Source organism: Myotis myotis, unplaced genomic scaffold (assembly GCF_014108235.1).
Source record: "Myotis myotis isolate mMyoMyo1 unplaced genomic scaffold, mMyoMyo1.p scaffold_m19_p_18, whole genome shotgun sequence".
Classification (NCBI taxonomy): domain Eukaryota; kingdom Metazoa; phylum Chordata; class Mammalia; order Chiroptera; family Vespertilionidae; genus Myotis; species Myotis myotis.
The window spans coordinates 19,710,920-19,732,747 of NW_023416322.1; the positions used below are offsets into that span (position 1 = coordinate 19,710,920).

At 53.3% G+C, this 21,828-nt stretch overlaps 1 protein-coding gene across 1 annotated transcript in view; it reads right to left on the minus strand.

The window, feature by feature from the left end:
* Nucleotides 1–21,828, minus strand: part of LOC118673559 (voltage-dependent R-type calcium channel subunit alpha-1E) — a 77,366-nt gene that overhangs the window by 39,182 nt on the left and 16,356 nt on the right. Inside the window, exons 12-23 of the mRNA XM_036344540.1 lie at nt 20,370–20,426; nt 18,574–19,227; nt 17,876–18,180; nt 15,754–15,910; nt 14,498–14,627; nt 13,861–13,920; nt 12,764–12,870; nt 6,168–6,179; nt 4,514–4,610; nt 2,084–2,244; nt 1,379–1,516; nt 57–258 (exon numbers count right to left, since the gene is read on the minus strand). Coding sequence (XP_036200433.1) covers nt 57–258; nt 1,379–1,516; nt 2,084–2,244; nt 4,514–4,610; nt 6,168–6,179; nt 12,764–12,870; nt 13,861–13,920; nt 14,498–14,627; nt 15,754–15,910; nt 17,876–18,180; nt 18,574–19,227; nt 20,370–20,426 — 2,080 coding nt within the window. The remainder of the gene's footprint in view (nt 1–56; nt 259–1,378; nt 1,517–2,083; nt 2,245–4,513; nt 4,611–6,167; nt 6,180–12,763; nt 12,871–13,860; nt 13,921–14,497; nt 14,628–15,753; nt 15,911–17,875; nt 18,181–18,573; nt 19,228–20,369; nt 20,427–21,828) is intronic.

Sequence of the window (21,828 nt, forward strand, 5' to 3'; positions counted from 1 at the left end):
GGTCTGAGTCCCTTTCTGGTGCCCTGCCTGCCCACGCTGCAGACCACCTGACCTACCTCGTTCTTCTCCAGGCTGCACTCCTCCATCATCTTGTCCCCTTGCTCCTGGAAGGTGATGATGATGAGAGCCACGAAGATGTTGACAAAGAAGAAAGGGAAGACCACAAAGTAGACCACGTAAAAGATGGACATCTCCATGCGGTTGCTGCGGCTCGGGCCTCGGTCTTCCTCCGTCACATCGACAGAATGCTGCAAAACCCTGTGGGGACAGGATGAGGGGGCACAGATGGTGGGTGGCCGTCTCAGCCGCTGCTCTGACTCAAGGCTTCAGTAGGAGATATGCCACCGATTATATTTTCTTGTCTGGCCCCCTTGACTGTGCAGAACCTCCATTAATATATTTGGGGTCTATAATAACCAAGTTGGTGGGGATTCAGTGACCCTCAACCCACTGCTTTTCTAGCCCGCTCCATCAGGCATCCAACTTCTAAGCAACAGTGACATTATTTGATAGTGTAGGTTGTCATATTCAATACCAAGAGACTCCTGATTTCCACTTGGCATTTTGCTGCCAACTAGAGCATGCTGCTTCCAGAAAGGGGCATCTTAGTAACTGCCAAGTCTCTGAGAAGCCACTGTACAGCTATGGGTAGCATAAAAACCTGTTCTTTCCTGGCCGGTGTGGCTCAGTTGGTTGGGCATCGACCCACGCACCAAAAAGTTGCCTGTTCAATTCCTGGTGAGGGCACATGCCTGGATTGTGGACTGGACCCCTGGTAGGGGGTGTGCAGGAGGCGGCCAATTGATGTTTCACTCACAGCCACATTTCTTTCTCTCTCTTTCTCTCTCTCTCTCTCTCTCTCTCTCTCTCTCTCTCTCTCTCTCCCTTCCTCTCTTAAAAACAATAAAAAAATCTTTTGGAAAAAAAGAAACGACATTGTTGTCTTCTTTAGAAGAGGTGTGATCACAGAAAGTGTCTCTGTGTTCTGCCAGCTCATCCCTAAAATCCTCAAATCCTCAGGTGTAGGGCGAGGTTGGAGGTGAAATCTGTTTAAAACAACTCCCAGGGACTCTTGTAAGGGATAGAAAGCTGTTCAAAACTTAATTGCTCTATAAGAGTACAATGGGTCCACTCAACTCCTCAGTACTTGGCTAAAACATTGAAAGTTTCAAATATTTCCCAGACATTGTCATCTCCCTCTCAATTCTTGCCTTAAGGATTCCCATTCTTCCTCTCTCCTGCCTCTCTCACCCACTCAGAGCCACTTACTCTCCCTGGTATAATAACTAAGGGTTACCCTGGTTCATCTTGAATCGGCTTCTCAAAGGCAACCACATGGTCCCACCCCAGCTCACAGACAAGCAAGCTCGTCACTCACTGAGGCCATCCTTCCCCCGTGGAGACAGTGAAGAGGGTCAGTAGAGCCCAGATGATGTTGTCGTAGTGGAATTCATGGCGCTTCCATTCCCGACCTTTCACCTCCATCTTGTTTTTCTCGTGATCTACGTAGTTGCCTCTAAAATCAGTGCAGAAATGAAACAGAGCCCCTTCACTATAGCTCACAGGGAGTCAGGGAATTCTATGGACGTCAGTGATGCAGGGCAACTGATCAGCGCACAGATGCAATGAAAAAGGAATTTTATTCAAGGCAGTGTACCACTGTGGAATAAAAATGGGATTTGGTGCCCAACAGACATAGAAGATTGATTCCGAATCCTTTCAGTAACTTAAACTTTCAGAACCGCAGCTCCACATCTAGAAGATGCAAATAAAACCTATCTCAAAAGGTGGTTATAAAGATTTAAGAATTATATATATATATATATATATATATATATATATATATATATATATACACACACACACACACATATGGTAGAATGCCAGGTACCATGTCGGATACAAAAAAGATTCTATATACTCAATAAAAGTTTAGCAACCTCCCATTTTGCCTTTTTCTAAAAGAGAAATGTGAAGGGTATGAGAGAAAGAATAGAGCTATGTATGGAGGTCGTGTGGGCCTCCTGGGAACACACTTCAGCAGAAAGTGAGCGGTGGGGACGGGATGCATGGTGGCACTTACATGCACTCCTTCTCTGTGTCCTTGGAACTGTCCGTGCAATAAAAGAACTTTCCCTTGAAGAGCTGAACGGCGATAACAGCAAAGATGAACATGAAGAGCTTGTAGACAATGAGGATGTTGAAGACGTTCTTCAATGAGGTCACCACGCAGTCAAAGACAGCCTGTGCACAGAAGAGCCCGGGGTGTGAGTCCCGGAAGGGCCTGCGCGTTTGCCTAGAGCTGAGCCAGCCCACTGAGAAGGTGCCTCAGGAGACATCGCCTTGCTAAGCAGTGACACTCATGGGATTCAGAGCTGGCTTCCAAGCTGGTCACGACTACAAGGACCCACCACCTGAGAAGGGGACACATGCTCTGAATCTGACAGCGACCCCAGAGCAAGAGAGACAGATGCATCGGGCAATGGAGGAATTCCTTTGAGGAACCCCATTAGGTGTACTCTATTTGGTGGGAAGACAGAAATTTATTGCAGAAAGGGATCTTTGGGTTCGTTCAGCCCATTTCAGCCATTAAATAGCTTGTTCCCTGATCGTGCATGTATTTGGTGACATTCTTAGATTTGATTTGTATACTGAATATGTCCTTTTCTCTTTACCTTTCTAAATGGGTTGGAATGAAATAAACTATCATCTTTGTCCATTTTAATGCAAGTTTGCTCCGATTACATTCAACCCTTCACATAAATGTTCTCCAGTTGAAAGCTGGGATAAAGATGTCATAGGTGGTATGGGAAGGGATGGACAGCCACCCTGGGGTGGACATGGAAGACCAGGTGCGCCAACGCAGGATATTCAGTTAAAGGGGCACTGGATTCCTCTTGGGAGAAGCCGCTCTAAGTCCGAAGCCATGAGAAGGAACTTGGACCTCAACACATTGCAAGCCATTTTTAGGTTATTTTCTAGGTTTTTAGGTTTAGCTCACTGGAGAGTCTGGTGCACGGTGGCATCGCATCTCTGCAGTCGCTCTTCGCAGGGCGGGTGAACACTGCTGGTGTAATTAGTTCAACACTGCAGGGACTGTGAGTGACATGCAGCCTGTGGAACCGTCAGAGCCATCCACATCTCCCTCGGTGACCGAGCGACAGAGAGAGGAGCCAGCTCTTCTTCATTAAACGGAATTAGCCAAGGGTGGGGTCGCCCTCCAGTCTGTTAACTAATCGCATCACGCCACCTGTCCCCTCCCCAGGACCCCACATAGGGTGGAAGAGATGAGACACAAGACGGCAGCTACCAAGAGAGGTCAGGGCCCAGGTCTCCCGGCCAAATCTGGTTGGCGTGGGACAGAAGGGAACGAATGCCTGTGGGCACTGACCCAGTCCAGGCCCAGTGCTGGGCCCTTCACCAGGTGGAGGGCTGTAACAAGCAGCACGTGAAAGACTGCCCGGCACTGTGGGAGGTGCCTCCTCCTGGCGGGAAGGCAGGGCCAGGGAAAGCAGGCAGTGAGGGCACTTCCTGTGGGGCATGAGCCTCCTGGGAACCTGTGCAGGTGACCAGGGCCCTGGGCTCTAAGAGGAAGCCGTGGCCCTGCCAGGTAGGGGGCTTTCAGAAGTGACTTCCCTGCTGTCCCAGCCTTTGATAAATCCAGCTGGTTTTGCTGCCTCTGCAGAGCCGGAGGGCGGAAAGGGAAACAGTGTGCTGAGGGCAGCATGGGGGAGGCAGAGGGGTTGGTGGGGAATATTCTAGAATATGTGAACCTAATGAGGAAGGGGAACTAGGAAGCAGGGTTGGCTGTCATTCACAGGAATTCAGGAGACAACTTTTCTCCCAGGAAACTTCCGCTTCCATAGCAGCCATGGATGTGTGTGGGAGAGGCAGGTTCAACATGTAGCAAACAGGACTGGACTGGGGAAGCACACCCCGAGGTCAGGAAGAATCCGGGAGGGCACCTGTCAGGAGCAGCAGAACCAGATGACCTGCCTGTGCAGGCAAACACAGCTCCTGGCAACAGGAAGACCCTAACTCACCCTAGCTCACTTCCCCGTTTCTTCTCTGCTTCTGCCACAAATGCCTCTGTTCTTGGGCAAGCGACTGACCTATCAGCGCCTCAAAAACAGGAAGGGCCAGTGCCAGAGTCTGTCCTGCTCCAGAACCTCAAGGAGGGAAACACCCTGGTTACCTGGCCTGACCCAGCGTGGAGACCGCAGACAGCGGCCCCGCTGCTTCCATCTGGGGAGGCTCCGGGACAGTCACACGGTTTTTCCTGAATGACAAGCCACAACCAGAGTGTATAAACTATCGCCTGAGGCCGAATGCAAGAGGCAAAAGCCCCTTCATAGATTTCCTGGGATGCTGCCAGGTAGATGAAAAGAACCTAGGTCCCCATGTGCGCAACAGGACTATTCCCAGATACAATTCTACAAGAGCAAGCCAACCGTGGCTGCAGAGAGAGGATGGGCAAAGGGGACTTGTTGGGAAGAAACTCAGAGAGCATTACCTTGAGCTTGGGCAGGCGCTTGATGGTCTTCAGAGGCCTCAGCACGCGGAGCACCCGCAGGGACTTGATGGTCTTGATGTCCCGCCCCTTGTTGGTTCTGCAGGGGAAAGACCCCCGGGGAAGCCCAGGACGGGGAGAAATGAAAGTGACATTCACATTTCTGCATTAACCACGGAGTAAAGGGGGAGAGGTAGGCCAAAGGCCAGGACTCGGGTCCTTCTGGGAGACGCCACAAAACATGCATTGGGAAACTTTTCAAGGCACTCCCCAGTGTGCACACTCTCATATGCACACACACATAAGTATCCTCACATAGAGGCACACACGCACACACACAGAGGCATCCATGCACACATGTTAATGACCACTTCCTCTCCCTATCAGCCAGTGGAATGTTGCTAAGTAGCTCACTGGCAAAACGAACAAGGAAGAGAACTTGACTAGGGAACATGATGGTCACACACTGTGGGTCCCCGCGGTGCCCAGGCTACTGCTTCTGCAGTGGTAGACTCGCCGATGACATTGGTTAAAGGAATTAGTACCCCATGGTTGAGAGCAAGTCTCCTTAGGGGACTTGACCTCGCCCTGTCTTTGGCTCTAGGTTTGTCACCTCAGCAGAGCTTGTCAGCTCAGGGGAGAGCAGGGTGAGGAAGGCTGGTGGGGACCTGACACCCTTGCTGTGCTGGGCTGCCTATTCCAGAGACGGCATGTCATGCAGGCTTCTTGCCAGGACCTTGGCTCACACCCCAGTGATCCGTATGGCTGGCTCTTCCCGCAGTCCCCGCCCCCCCGTTTCAGATGCTGTGCGCCCAGCACAGACTGCAGAGAGCCCGCGCTGGGAGAAGCCCAGACTGCAGTGCCTGCCCACCTCCATCCTCCCCCACAGCCAATGGCCCACCCTCTGCAGCCTCTTGGCAACGTTTGCTCCTTACAGATACATTTCTTTTTAGCTTGAATGAAGTGAATAAATCAACCTGCAATTTCTCTCTCCACCCTGCTCATCCCCTGAGATCTTTGCATTCAATTCAAACAACTGCAGTTTGTAAAACACGCAGACGGTGCAGATGACTCTCAGCAGTGAGCTCAGGCTCTGCTTCTTCCCTCGCGTGGGCCCACACGACCATCACACCAACCTCCTGAGCAATGGGTCCCAGAACATCCGATGGGCCCTTCCTGTCACACCCACCCCCAATAGGGAGGTACGTCCATCCCAGGTCAGGTCGGAGACATTTGATGTAATTCAAGAAATGCTGGCTATGCTCAGATTGTAAATTTAAAGACCCTCTTAAAGGTTATAGGCCATGACCGACAAGTCACTTTTAGTCAACCCTGGCGGTGAACATAGATAACCCAAACATGTCACATCGATAAGGTCATTTGCATGCAGGGGCTTTGTACATTTTATAAACTTTTTTACTGTATCAGGGTCATCTATCTACCTATCTAATAAAGGCAAAGCCAAATCCATATTCAAACCAATCAGAAGGGCCACGTCCCAAGAAGGCTTGGCGACTCCTTTCAGAGGAAACTCACCGCTCACGTAAACGCACTGTGCCTTCCTTCACCAGCCACGCTTCCCTCCCAAACACGCTTTCTCCCGCCTCCCACCCAGGCCCGAGTTCTCCCTTCAAAGAAAATTGAGAATAATATTTACCCCAAAGCGTTTCTATGGAGGATCCGAGCAGAAAGCAGTTTCAAAAAGAGAGAGAAAAGGGGATGGGGAGAAAGAAGATCAGAAACTTCATGGACAAAGGGAACCTTACAAGACAGGAAACCGGAGGCGCACAGGCCTGTGAGGTCCCGCTCACAGACTCTCGGCCTTGACACCCGCCAAACCCACAGGCTTTGTGAAAGGCAGGCCAGCACCCACGTGCTCCCCACCCCCTCCCACTTGCCAAAGGCAGAGGGTGCGGCTGCCTCCATCATCGTACGTTATTCCGCTGAGCCTAGAGTAACTGAAGTTTTAAATGCGGGCTTTTATTTCCATCTCTTTAGTCATCTTTAGACAAACACTGTTTCCAGTGAATTTATAAGAAGCCAGCTGGAGGAATTACACCTGTTCTAGGCCAGAGTTCACCTCTCTCGAAGGGCATTCAAGTCATCCTGCCATATTTATGCTCATGAAGGACTTCATTCAAACAGGGGTCATGTGACCAAAGTATGAGGGGCACTCTGTCATCTTTAAAAAGCACAGATGGGCGACACCATAAAACTGCCTCGAAATATGGGGAAGGCGTGGTCTATCAGGGTCCCCGTGTCACACGTAGGGATGCCTTTTGATAAATGAAATGACCAATTGTCCATCGTGAGCTGTTTACTGTACAACTTGAAAAAAAAATCATCTGAGCTCTACTGGTGAGGTGTAACAACACCTTGGCACATACCCAGGTTGCAATAGATGTTTCACACACCAATGTTTCTCTCTCTCTCCCTTCTCCCGCTAAAATTAATTTTAAAAACATATCAAAAAAAGGGTGAGAGCATAAATGTAAAATATTTGAGGTGAAATCATGAGAGCTAGCTTTTTACATGTTTCTTCCTGGCTAGAGTCTGAGCTAAGCACTTGCAGTGCAACTCTTTATTTGGACGCCCTAATAACTGTAGGGCGTAGGTGTTACTATCCCTGTTTTACAGAAGAGATTCGGAGAGGCTGAGTGAGCGCCCGGCCTTGGCAGGGCGAGCTGGGCTGTGGTGCTGGGAGCTCTTGCTCTGCACCAGGCCTCTGCACCAGCAGGCTCTGCTCTGGGCTCCGTCAAACAGCACACCGGATTCCAGGCCGGAACAGACCCCCGAGGTCCTCTTAACTGCGAGGCACCGGCGGCCGGGAGATGGGCCTTGCATAAGATGACCCGGAGAGTGAGCTGCAGTACCTCATGACCTGGCCTGCTGCTATGAGGCAGTGCCTAGAATTCAGGCTTTGGTTCTTAGTTGCTGGTTGCAGTGAAGACAATTTCTCTTAAATTTTTTTAATGTGCCACAAACCTATGTTATACCACCATATACCACAAAAACTTCTAAATACCATTTTACTCAGTAAATAGTCCCGTATTCAAAATTATATTAATTTCACTGCAAATGGCAAATGGATACTAACTTGGGAAGTAAACCCAAGGCCTCCTAAACCTTAAATCCATCATGGGATAATCTCCAAATGTTAAGCGGGCAGAGATAATACCTTCCCCTAAATGGCAACAGCACCTTCTCACCCAGGATACCAGGTTGGTCAGTCAAGTATCCCTTTATGCATTCATACAGCAGCATTGGTGGAGTCCTTGACATACGTCAGCGACTCTTTCTAGGTGCTGGATACACAGTTGTGAACAAAACAAACAAGGTCCCTCCCCTCTTGAAACACCCAGTCTAGCAGGGAAGACAGGCCTCAAGTCAACAAGCAAATAAATCAAAGTGTAACTGTACGCTCAATGCTATGGAAAACTGGAATCATTTGATTGAAAAGTTTACGAAAACAACAACATAGGACATAGGTCACCCTCCCCCCCTCCCCAGCCCCCCTGCCGGCTGCATTCGTCTTAAGCAAAAGCTATGCGTAGGGGAACCTTCCGTATCTCCAAAGTGAGAGAACAGAGTGGGATCAATGGCCGGGCAGGTGGTCAAGGGTCCCTCACTCCAGGCGCTCACTTGTGCCTGACCAGGTCCTTAACCCCAAGACCTTTACATCCAGAAGCATCTGTTGACGAATGAGTTTGCCGACCACAGGGCTAGGCCAAAGGACCTTTCCCAAACCCACGCATGTAAGAATTATCCAAGCTGATGTCCAAGTCAGCAAGACCGCACAGGAGAGGTCTTATCAAACTAGCAGCACAAACTCTTCCAGCACTTTGAGGCACTTTAATTCATGTGCTTTTTTTATACATCATTTAAATATAACCATCCAATAATCCTTTGCTAGTCGTTGCTATTAAATATATAATCAGATTTATTTTTTTTTTTTTACACTGCCTAGCTAATGAGTGAAATTTTACCAGGTTTAAAAATGGACTCTAATGTTAAAGTCTGAGGATAATTTCACAGGCAAGGACACCCTGGTCCCACTTTAATTGGGACTTAATTGGGCCACACGATCTTCCATTTACTTCCCACTTACTTGGTAAGCTCCCGGCAGCTCTCCAGAAAATAACGCCATGTTTCTCTTATGTCTCATCAGTAAAAGATGAGACTTTTCTAGCTCAGTTGCCAAGTGCCCTCCAGATCCTTCATGCGTAATCACTCATCACTTACTGCAATCTTGCCCTTCAGCTTCCAGTCCCCTGTCCTCGAAGAACATGCTCTCACGTGGATTTCTGCTAGAACCCAACTCTCCTTGCACCGGGGACAGAGTGGGGGTGTCGTGTCCTGGAGAGCCTTCCCTCCTTAGGTGGCATGGCTTTCTGTCCCCCCAACAAACCCAGGACAGAACAGCAGGGGGTCTGAGGGCATGTCTTGCATTAGGAATAGACGGGTTTGCTGAGGGGAAGGCGAGGGCAGGGGCCGTGCTGGGAGGAGCCCTGAACCTTGCTAAAGTGTCTGGGCTATTATTTGATAGGCAAAATAACTACCATGTATTACCCACTTTCTAAATGCTCGGCACTATATTGAACACTGAATGCATTTCACCTTATTTAATTCTCACAAGATCAAAAAACAGTTATTTTTAATTTCCACGTACAGATGAGCAAGTGGATGTCCAGAGAGTGAAGGCAGCTAACCGTGAAGAGGGCTGAGATTCAGACCTAAGGCTACCTGACTCTCAATCCTATGTTTTTATTTCTGATGTCGCAATGCCTTTCCACATGGAAACCACTGGAGGCTTTTAGCCAAAGAAGGAAACAGGTAAGGAACCAGCGGTTCCCGAGCTCAAACACTGAGCTGTCTGCTCTAGCATCCTTCATCAGACCGGGGCCGATGAGGCCTCATGGAAGAGCCAGGTACAGACAGAAAAGCAAGATGGACAAGGACAGAGTTGCCTTCTCCATCAGGCACACAGGCCTTGTCCATCTCCAGGCAGAGGCAGAAGCAGCTGGAGGCCGAGGACAGAGCCACACCAAGCCACTGCTTGGAGCTGACAGGGGTAATGGCTTGGAACTAACTAGAATATCTGAGACAGAGGGGAGCATCATGTTATGGAGAAAGCCCTGAACTTGAAATAAAATTTAAAAAATCAATTGTTTAAGAACTGGCTTTGGGATGCACAAGTCAAACAGTCAAACCTCAGGCGATCCATTTCTCAAGGGTAAAACAGGCCTGTCCGGGACAAATGACGTACAGAGGTGAAGCGCTCTGAACTCCAAGCCCCATGGAAACGAGGAGGCAGCTCTCGCCTCTGCACTGGCAGCGCTCGTCTCTGAAGAGGGAGCTCCAAGGCCAGCACTTTGACCTCGTCACTGCTCAGCTGTGGCCAAGTGGGAGGGTCCCTCTTCTTCCTGACCCATCCCTCAGCATTTCGGGGTCACCCATGAGCTCTACATCCTCTGCTTCTTTCTTTGCTCTGGGACCAGAGCCTGGCTCTATGCTAACTGGTTAGTGCAGAATTCTTTCCTTCTTGCATGTGGACCTCAACAAGCTCCCTGAACACACTCATGTTGGCCTCTGCACATTTCTCCTTGGCAAACACAGCACCATACTCTCACTGGAAGGCATTTTAGTCCAAGCTCGGAGCCGCGGCAGGAGACAGCAGAGCGGCGGACCGTCTCCTCGCAATTTTGTTATTCAATCTGGTCAGTCTAGTGACCTGATGTCTTGGCTCTTAGCCTTCACATTCTAAACACCCCAAACCTTCTCATCGGCTGATCTTTCTAAGAAGGTCTAGGTACTGGCTGAAGTCCAGCCAGATACACCCCCTCACACATACCAGCTGGAGACTAATTCATAATGCTAGGCTGTGCCTCTGCCAGTGTGGATTAAGCAGATGGCTGGCGGGTCACATGATCAGAGCTGACACTTCCCCTCATGACCTCCTCTGACCTGAATTATTCTAAAACTACTTTCAAATGTGAGGACAGTGTGAGTGGTTTTTCCTAATCCAGCAGGACCTGGCTCTCCCATGGCTGGGAAGGTTCTGTGCGGGGGGCTAACATCTGGGTCCCGGTATCCATATTGTCGGTTACCACATGGATGGGGCCGTGCTCCCTGATGGGTCCATTTCGTTCTGCTTGGTTCTGGGTCTCTTGGAACAACATCTTTCTATCTGTTCACTGCTGAGATGCCATTTATGATCAACCATCTCCCAAATCTGGGCTTGTTAAGCAAGAGAAAATGGGCATTCACACCCATGGCCTCCATATGATGACGGTCTCCAAGCCCACTTCCCAGAGGGTCCTCCAACAGCACATGTCACAGAGGACACATGCATTCTGGGACTCAATGCCAAGAGCAGGTAGCCTGGGAACTTCTCTCTCTCTTTCAGGCACTCGCTCCATGTGGCTCTCACTTTGTCCCTCCCTCCACCCTCCCAAGGCAGCCAGAGTATAATACAGCCCTGGGCATCCCAAGAGTCCATGGGCATTAATCATCTGTGGTGTCCCTGCCTGGCGCAAAGTCAGGTAAAGTCTCTCCGAGGGGGCTCTTCAAGTTGGAGTCTCGCGGAACAGCATCTTTCTCTCCGCTCACTGCTGGAAATTTCCAATTCCAGCTCAGCCGCCAGCCTAAGTCCAGTTAATGGGCTACCTGACGGCTAAATTTAATTTTAATCCTTCATTTGCTTCCCCAGAACAATGGAGCTGGACGACCTGTCTCGCTCAGTGGTAAATGGGTCTTCTTTTGCATGAAGCAGAACTCTGTCCACTCTTTTGTCCCCTCTACAAGATTAATGTGTACTCAGAGCTTCCTTTGGGAGACCCCCCCTTTCAGTTCTTTCTTGGGGTGCTGCCAAGAAAGAAGCCAAAAAGGCAAAGCTTGAGGTTTGAGGGGGGCTGCCTTGGATGCAGCCAGGTGTCAGGTGAGATGATGGTTCTAATGTTCCTATGCTCTGCTGACCGTGAGCATAGACTCGCATTTCAGTTCTAAATGGTTATTCCTTTCCCAGGTGCCTCCCTTCACGCCTTCCCAAACACAAGCTCCCAAAGCTACACCAGCACCCGAGTACCAGATCCTGGGGCTCCTCAAGGGCCCTTCCAGATCTAAAATCGCCTGAGCCTGTGTAAGTCATTGAACAAAGTCAGAACCAGCTCTGCCGCTGCGGCGAGCTCTGCGTGCCTTCCACAGACCTTATCCATCTTAGGGCCCCGTGTCGGTGTCAGGAGAGTGACATGCTTCAGTGAGAAGAATGTAATAAAAGCCAGTGTGGGAATTCCGGGTCCTGCTGGCATCAAGAGGCAGACTGACTCATGCTCCTTCCTGGCCCAGGACTGAGGAAGGAAAGGCCAAATGCGGCTGCAATCCAGCTCCCCTGCGTGGTAGGGAGTCCTGACCTCCCCTCGCACCCGGCGACGATGGCACGCAGCAACGGGAAGCTCTGGCACCAGCTGCCACAGAGCCTGCATCATGAGTCTGACTGATGCCCAGGCCCAAGTCAGGGGAGGGGGAGGTGGGAGCAGAATCACTACTTTTCTTTTAAACTATTTGCATTGACAAGCCATTATAAGTGGCGAGTTTACGATTTAGCATCCAGTGCAGGACAGCTCACCTGGCAACCTGACTTGAGCTAGGCAAGCAGCGTGTAGAGCAACGGGAATGAAGAGTGAGGGCCTGGGGTGGAGTGTAGGGTCACACACAGGGTCCTGTCCTCTCCTGTGTCCCCTCCTGAGGCGCTGTCCCCGCCCCCTGCCTGTCCGAAGCCTTTCACTGAACACTGAGGACCTGACACCCGAGGGCCAGGCAGCACCGCACCATCATGCAGGAGCCCAGAAGGCTCACAAACTCAACCTGGCGCAGTGGCCACATGACTTCCCTACGAGGCAGCTGAGTCTGGAGGTGGGGGTGCCTCCGGGAGAGATGAAAGGTCCCAGCTGAGGAAATCTCCCAGAACTGCCTCTTTGTTTGAGAGAACCGAGCAATGAAAGGGTCCAGCAGCCATGCCGGGCTCCCTCCCTGAGCCCATGGAGGCACCGCCCACACAGGGGAGCCCCTGCCCACATTTAATTATCTCCAGGAAAGGAGCACCAGGCCTCGGACCGCTCCCTAGAGACTCTCCCTGCTCCTCCTCCACCAGCCCTGGCACTCAGGGCGCTGCTGTCCCTGGAGATGGCCTCCCCTGGGCCAGGGTCTCAGGAGGGAGGGAGGGAAGGTAATCCAACAGGAGAGAGAGTTACTTACGCCAAAGCAAAGGCCACCAGCGCACCAACCACCACCACGAAGTCCAGGATGTTCCACAGGTCTCGGAAGTAGGACCCGTCCTGCAGAATCAAGCCCTGGTCGATCATCTGGAGAAGGAGTGAACAGCCACTGATGAGGTGGAGGGGCAGGCAATGTGTGCCCTGAGCTCTGGGCTCCCCAGGCAATGCCTCCACGGCCATCGCCCCTACAACCAACCCCACGTGGGGCCTAAAGAGCAGAGGACTGGCTCTCTTCATATAACTGAAGCCCGAGGTCCCGTCCCATAGCCACCAGGGCTCAACTAGGCCCCTCAGCTGGCACAGAGCCCTGACACGTCCCTCCTTTCCTTATGGCTCATCTATCGGGCAATGACACACATACACACAGATGGGAAAGATCCCAGATGGGTGAGGCTGGGAACGAGAGAAATGTGGGTGTCAGGGTGATGGGGAACAGACCAGAGGCAGTGAGTGCAGCTGGGACTAAACAGAATCCAGGAAAACCCGACCCTACCTAACCCTTTGCCTTGGCACATACCCAGGCTCAAGCCAGTGAGCGCTGGGGAGGCGACTGCTGTCCCCAGTGTCTGCACTCCCACTGCCTCCTGGGAGTGGGCCTGGCTCCTGCTCCGGCCACACCCACAGGGCTGCCACCCTGTCCCCCCCCCCCCCCCCGCCCCCAACAGCCCACCTCAGTCACATCCTGCCAAGAGGGGCTTCATCAGGATCCTGGGGCTGGAGGAGGGGTTTGCAGAGACCAGACCAGTACTGAGGTTCTGTCACTGGCCAGTAGGTGACAGCATTGGGGAAGGTCACTAAGCTAGAGGAGCAAACAGGTGACCTATCCCAACCCCACCAGGTTTCCTCTAGAGCAGTGGTTCTCAACCTTCTGGCCCTTTAAATACAGTTCCTCATGTTGTGACCCAACCATAAAATTATTTTCGTTGCTACTTCCTAACTGTCATGTTGCTACTGTTCTGAATCGTAATGTAAATATCTGATATGCAGGATGGTCTTAGGCGACCTGTGAAAGGGTCGTTCGTCCGCCAAAGGGGTCGCGACCCACAGGTTGAGAACTGCTGCTCTAGAGACTCTTACCTTTATAACCATCTCAAAGGTGAACACACCCGTGAAAACATAGTCAAAGTACCGCAGGACCTGGAAGACACATACCGTGCAGGGGAGGAGGTTACGCGTGGTCACCCGGCCACACACACTCCCGCCTGCCCACGGAGACATCCCTGCCCGCCCACCCAACGCCCACTCATTTCCACCGCAGAACAGAAGCTTGGAATTGCAACCACTAGCTGGGTGCAGAGAAAAGAGGAGCCACGGGTCCGGTTGGAGCCACATGACATGGGGGCCAGTCCTAGGCCCTTCCCTCCCTGTGGCCAGAACTTATTTTCTTGGGTCTCAACTGCCCCACAAACCTTCCCCACAATTCTGGCTCAGGATCTGAAATCCTTGTCAGTTCCCATCCTCCCTGCCCCTCTCCTACCTCCTGACATACACCCTGGGGAACCCAGGCTGTGCTCAACTTCACCCCCATGTCCTATGCCAGATTCCACATCCAAGCCCATGGGTGGCTGCAGAGACCCCCTTGATAGCCCTGTGGGCTCCAGTGGGCCTCACTCCTTCCTCACTCCCCAGGAGCCTTCCTCAGGCCACCTCTGATGCTGGGATGGGGCAGGTACCAGGACGCTGGGGAGGTTGGCGAAGGGCCCCGTGCACCCACTCTGTTGCGCTCCGAGTTGGTCAGGACCGGGTCCTCGGCCGCCAGGGCGATGCTGCTGGCCGCAATCACCAGGAGAATGCACATCTCAAAGTAGCGCAAGTTCACGATGTAGTGACAGGCCCTGCGGATCCTGCGGGTGGATGAGCCTTGAGCCGGCGCCTCCCTCTGTCCCCATCGTGCCTCCCCACCCCCGCACACAGGCACAACGGCCTCTTCCAGACAGCCAGGCCCTGGCCAGAGGAAGCCTTGGGAAGAGCAATTTAATTTCTCAGGCACCACCCTTGATTTAAAGCCCCAGAGGGGGAAGGTAATCAGATTGGCTGGAGGCTGCTGTACACAAGCCAAGACGCATTATCTGCAAGCACGTCAGCCGTGGGGCGCAGCCAGCATCAGAATACACACACTCGGGGGGCCCTCCACTGTATCTCAATGTATAGAAACTGGGGCAGAGCAAGCAGATCAGAAGAACCAAGGAACATAAAAATAGACCTTGATTCTAAGCTTCTTGATGAAAGCAGCAACAGGTTTTCATGAGTTCCAGGCATTCTGATTACAGAGACTATATCCCATGGACTGCATTCTGGCCCTGGGTGACCTGACAGTCCTTAGCCCAGGTTCCTGTCTTCCCTGATGCTTGCCGGGACCCTGCCCACGTGGCCACGGAAAGCCTGCCTGTCTTGTCTTCCTAGCCTCAGAAGCTGGCCTACAGGTATACCTTGCTCAGGTAAAGGGCAGAAGAAAGCTTGCCTTTCAAAATCCCATTTTTCCTGAGTCCAACCTTCCGAACTCTTCTCTGCCAACCCCACCTCATGCCCCTAAACACACCCACTTCAAAATCCATAGGGATTCTGGATTAAGCAGTGGGATCAATACTCGTAACTGCCAATGGATGACCCAATCATTACAGGCACCGTCTCAGCTATGGGCCATTTGGTAACACATCCCAAATAGACTTCCTCCTCCCTTCCCTCCACTGACCGAAGAAAAGGTGAGTGTCCTTTCCTCATGACATTTGCCATGCTTTCCTGTCTTAAATTACTCCCTAGACTATGGGCACAGAATTCAGAGGATGTTCAGTTCCATGACCCATCTCCACCCGTGAGCACCCTGGATGCTGCATGTCTCTGGTGGCTGTATCCCACTGGGAAGGACCAGGAAGAGGACTGGGCCCTCATCCCTCCATCTCCCCATTGCCCTGCCCTGGCCCAAACTCTGCCTGTACACCTGGATGGATGGGGGAGATGGGAGGGACTTACGGGTTGGTGGTGCTGAAGATAAACATGGAGCTGTGGGGCACCATGGCTTTGCCCGTCTCACGCTTCTCCTTCTTCTGCTTCTTCTCCTCTTCCTCCTCCTCCTCTTTGATCTCTGCCTCCTTCAAGGGACTGGCTTCGCCATCAGTCTTGTTGCTGACTGCAAGGGGAACATGTGGATGTCCTCAGAAACCTTGTCACATGCGAGAATGGAGCCCTTGGTGATCCACCGGGGATGGGATGGAGGCGCTGGGAAGGGGCCTCGGGAAGGTGCAGAGGGCAGTGCCCTGCCCACATGCAGTGTTTGTTAGTTACACAGAGTCCAGCGCTTTCTCTCCTCCTAGCTTTACCCTAATTTTATGTGGTATAGCCTTTGCCATATAAATCATTCATTCTTACCACATTTCTCTGGGTAACGGAAGGTTGGTTTATGTTGTAAAGTTTACAGTTTATTTATCTAATATCTGGATTCTTTGTATTTATTCACTTATTGAATTTTCACATCAATAGCTACTGAATGGCATGCATTATTATTCCCATTATACAGATGGGAAAAGTGAAGTTGAGGGAAGTCAAGTACCTATCTTCAGGTCCTACAGCCAATATAGGTTCCGGTCTAAAATTCTATATCCTTTCAAGATGAAACCACACTGCAATGGAAGATTTTTAGAAACCATTCCTCTGTTTGTAGCTGCCTTCCTGGCTGTGCTTTTTCCAGTCATGATTAATGCAGAGATGAGAGTGCAATATTCATGCGAATGTGGGTGCAAGACTACATCCAGGATAGAGAGGGTGAAGGGACCAGGACTGAATGGAGCTCTTGGGACCACTACTCCCTGTTTTATACTCGTGTCACAGTGGGGTTGGGGCAGAGGGGTTGAGGCTATCAAGTAGGCCACGGGCATCCCGTCAACCTCCCCCACCGATCCCTTCAGTGGGTGACTCTACCCTGGAACCTTATGTGAGCAGCAAAACTCTGAGGGTCCGCCCCTTCTGGGACCTTCTATGAAATAAGTCATCCAAACTATCCAAAAGCCTTCTGATAACATGCTCTTACCTATCACCAAAGCCAGGGACTGGCGCCAGAATGGGAACAAAGAGAGGGTCCAACTTCCTTACTGATTCTCATAGAAGAGGGGCCTACATACTTATTTATTGGAACATAAAATTAAACAGACCCCAAAAGAGGTTGGGAGTCTGAGATCCTGAGACATGAACTGGCTGAGCCCAGGAGTCCCGGGCCTGGGAGATGTCACTTGCCCAAGCAGCACTGGCATTGTCAGTGTAGAGAAGGTGAAGGGATAGAGACGTAACAGAGTAAGCAAGAAACGCCAGACTGTCCTATTAAGAGAGGAAATGGTGGAGCAAGTCGGGGAGGGAGAAAAGCAAGGGTAGAATCCTGTGGTCACAATTCAGTGACCATGGGATTAGGTCTGGAATGGGGGTGGGGTTAGGACAGAGATAGGGTGCCGGTTTAGTGCTTTCTTGCCATTTCCCTTTAAGGGCTCCTAGATTAACAACATCCTTTGTTAATCTCTCCAGGGAACTGGATAGAAAGGGACTAAAACTTTGGAGGAGAAAAACAGTAGATAAGAGTAATAGATTCATAAAATGTTAGTACAGAGACCTCAGAATCACCAGTGTTCTCACTTCATAGGTGACAAACAGGCCTGAAGCGGGACAGAGGCGTTCTGGAGGCCATGCGCTAGGCTGAGCCAGGCCACAGAGCCTTCCTGCCACCCCTGCCCCATCCGAGGCCCCCTATTTGTCCAGGTGGCAGAGCATCTTGGAAGTCCTGGAAACGCCCATCAAATGTTGATACAAGTCAAGGAGCTGAATCTAGATCTGGGTCCAGACTCACACGTGATCTTTCCAAAGACTCTAGGGTGGTCACAGGGCTTAAGGACATCTTATGGCCTAAAGTTAAGATTGAGAAAATTCTAACTTATTTTTCCTGCACATCGGGTAAAAACTGTCCTGTTTTTCACTTGTTGAGGAATGATTTTATCCTGCTGGTGGGGTTTTCCATGCAGCTTTCCTGGGGTGACTCTGGAGCCACGACTCCCCCCAACAACTCCCCCCAGACCAGGTGGCAGGGGTGACGGGGACAGGACTGTGTCCTCACTGTGCACCATGGTCGAGTCCACCAGGGGGTCCACGTCGGGGATGGCGACAGTGACGCTGGTGCTCTCGGTGGCGGCCTTGTCCGTGTTGGCCGTGACGCAGGAGAGGTCGGGCTCGCTCTGGCTGACCCGGCCCACGTTCAGCTGCACGTCCCCCAGCAGGGCTTGCTCGCTGCTGCCCTCAGGCTCCTGCTCCGTCAGCACCTTCCCCTCTTCTGGTTCTGTGTTCGGCGGGACGAGGGGGGTGTCAGCCTCATCGAGGGCTCCTGCCAGCCCAGAGCCTCGGGGCACCATCAGACTGTTGGTCCTGTCAAGACAGAGGAGGACACAGTTGGGGCTCAGATCTGAAGATGCTGTTTCAAAGCGGGGAGAGGTGAGGGGAGGCCGAGGAGCCCTGCTGGGGAACATGGGGCCTCTGCTGCCTCCCACCCCAACGGGCAGAAAGAAGCTAAGACCCAGGGGCCTCGCCTCCATCTCATTTCCATCCACCTGCCCATGACCCACTCCTGATGGGCGGTACCCTGGAACAGAGGCTGGTTTTCAGGGGGACAGAGCCCACTGCCCATCATAGTTGCACATACCCTGTACCAGGTGCACTAGCACCACCCCCACTGGACAAAATGAGGCTCAGAGGCTTATACTGAAGGGTCCCCAACACCAGTCGCGCCACGTGCCTCCGGGTGCTCCTGGGACTTGTTACCTCCTCAAGTCCTGGGCTCTCTCTTCTTCCTGGATTGTGGGCTCCTTGCCCCCATGGCCGCCCCTGGGCTCGCGGTCCTTCTCCCCCTCGGTGGGCACGCCGTCATCCAGGCCCCGCTCCTGGCTGGCCGACCGGCTCTGGGAGGCGGAGGAGGGCTCCTTGCCTTCCGTTCTGACTCGGCGGTGCCGGCTACGCCGCTGGCTCTGCCTGTGCCTGGCCCGGTCCTCAAAGGTCACCACCGCCTCCCCTCCCCCAGCCTCCTGCTGGGTGGGGTCACAGTTCCCATGGCAGGGCCTGGCCAGCCACGGCGGCTCCCGTTTGCCCAGTGGCAAGGGGCTCCTCTGGTGGTCCAGGGCACTGGAGAGGTCCCCTGCGTCCCCCTTGAGGGACCCCCCGCGGCTGATGCGCTCCTCCTCACACTTCTCCAGGCCCAGGCCCAGGGCCAGCCCCTCCAGGGGCCGGGATCTCCGGTAGAGGCTGGGGTGGGCGTTGAGCGGGTTGAGGGGGCTCAGTGGGTTGAGGGGGTTGAGCGGGTTCATGGGCGGGGCCTCCTCCTTGTTGAGGGCCTCCTGGCTGGACATCTGCATGTGCCGCCTCAGCTGGCTGGTGCGCTGCTCCCACACCGACATGTGGTGGCGGCGCCTCCGCTCCCGCCTGGCGAAGGGGAAAGGGGGAAGGCCGCGGTCAGAACCCCACGGCTGCCGGCCAAAGAGGGCAGCCCTCAGCGGCCACGGGGAAAGGGCAGGACACACGGTGCGAGGGGCACACGGGAGAGCCCAGGACCTGCAGACGGGAAGCACAGAGAGACGCAAGGAGCAGAGGGGGCCACGCAGCAGCGGGTCCTGGGGCCACAGCCTCCCAGCTCATGGGCTTCCCACTCGGTTTCCCTGCTCTGCAGCCGCTGGGGGAGCGGGTGGGGGTGGGGTCAGCCCAGGACCCAGTTCCCTGTCCCCGGGGCCTGCAGGGCCGAAGTACAAAGGTGACTAGGTCTGCACTCCCTGCTCCAATTTGCTTTCAGGGCAACAACCTTCTCCTACTCTGTGCCTGCCACTGGCCCCTAGTTCCAGGCAGAGACCCCCTTCCACCTGCTCTCCTCTCCTCTCCCTCAGATAAGCCTGGGGTTGCCAGGGCAGAGCAGTGCAAAGGTCAGAGTCCATCGAAGGGTGACCACGGGGACGAGCAGACCTATGTTACATAACGTCTTGGCGTCACCCTCACCAAAGCAGAGTGTTGGGGTCTCTTCCAAACCTCGGAGGACTGTGTGTGCAAAGACCACCAGCAGCTCACCCTCAGAATGGCCGGGGAGCACTTCGGCTCCGGGCCGAGAGGAGCATTTGCGTGGCAGTGAGAACGCACCAACATGACACACAGGCGAGCACACGGGGCCCCACACGGCGGAAGGGTAGCCACCTACGCCTTCCCCACACGTGCCTGTGCGTGCACAGCTACACACTGTTAAGGGGACGCTCGCAGGTGCCCACACACGCCCTCACCGAGGCCCCTGCGTGGCTGCACACAACTGCCTACGTGAAAGGCACAGCCACGCCGGCACAGGCCCGCTCACAGGCCACACAGAGAGCGAACAACGCGCAGGGTCACAGACCTTAGACACACAGAGACAAGCACGTGTCGAAAGGGGCAGCGGGGCATGTCCACAAACCATGTGCATGGAACACACACGCACACACCACTGACGTGCACACCCGGCACCACTTTGTCCACGGCAAGGACAGAGACACGGTGTCCCCGCACCCGCATATGACCACTCACAAACACGCAAACCGGCCCACACATACAGGTGGCTGCTGCGTGGCTCCCACATCGACATGTGGTGTCTTCTCCTTCTGTCTCTTCTGGGGAAGAAAAACGGACAGGTTCAGTTCACCCCGACCTCTGGAGCCACCACACGCCCCACAGCCACCAGCAGGTTTCCGGGGAGAGGGATGGTCCCCAGTGCGCCCACACGCTCTCCGCACGCCCGCTGCCCGCTGCACACGCCCAACCACGCACTCTCCGAGGGAGCGGCTTGATTCCTTGCCACGTGCAAACACGTGACCTAGGTTTTGAAGCGTACGAACGGACGCCAAGGATCCGTTTCCATTTCATGGAGCAGACTGCTTCAGATGCTCAACCGTCACGCCCACTGGCACTCACACCACAACCTAAAGAGCCTTCAGAGACCTGTTACGGAGACAGATCTCTGGATGAAGAGCTGTATTTCCCCCGTCATTTCTAGATGGGCCCAGCACAGTCACATGGGTGTGAGTTCCCCACTCATCACTCCAATCCCTCAAAACGTGCGGTGAGCAAGGGCTCTGCCACGCACACCTTCGAGGCCACAGAAATAGCCCACGGCCAAAGGCAGGCCCACCCCTCCACGGCCGCCATCCACATCCTCTAGGATGCGAGTGGTGACCCCGCATTTGTGCAACGCAGTGACCCTGGCCAGAGGCCTTGAAGGTTTGGTCTGTTTAGCTGGGTAAAGCCCAGTATTAACCTTCTTGGCCTTGCACAGTGAAAACTCTCTTACACACACACACACACACACACACACACACACACACACACATACACTTGCTGTGCCCTTTCAATCGGTCAATGGAAGGTCAGAGAGGCAGGGTGTGGGCACCCCCCTCCAGGGCAGACAGGACTCCTGGGAAAATGAGACCGCCAGCTCCGCTGAACGCTCGGTGGAGGAAGCACATCTGGGACACCTGTGGAGAGAGCCCGGCAGACGGGCCGTCTGGCCCAACGGACCCTGCCTGGACCTGAAGGTTGGCAAATGCTGCTCCTTTCCTGATAAAAGTGACACCCACACATGGAGAACATGCTGGACAAACTAGTCCCGCCCCACGGCCACCCCTGTGTCTGCTGAAGAGGCTGGTCCTCCGTGGGGCTGGGGAGCAGGCAGCTGGGCTGAGCGTCCCTCAGTGCCTGGCGGAGGAGCGACACACATGCGCACCCACGGGATGGACGCAGTCATCACTGTGCCGGCACCGGCGAGCTCCCCGACTGAATGCACCCCTCGGCTTCGCCAGCTGCGATGCGAGGAGGCACACGTGGGGCGGCGGTACCGAGAGGCATGGGTGGCAGATAGAAATAAGGGCCCACACTTGACACAGGCCTCATGCAAACCCACCACGAAAAGCACATTCTGGCATCTAACTGCACATTCTCACATATTCAAACACTGGAGGCAGAGGCACGTGTAAGAGTGTAAGTGCACGAAGAATCCCCTCTTGCGTACGCATGCCT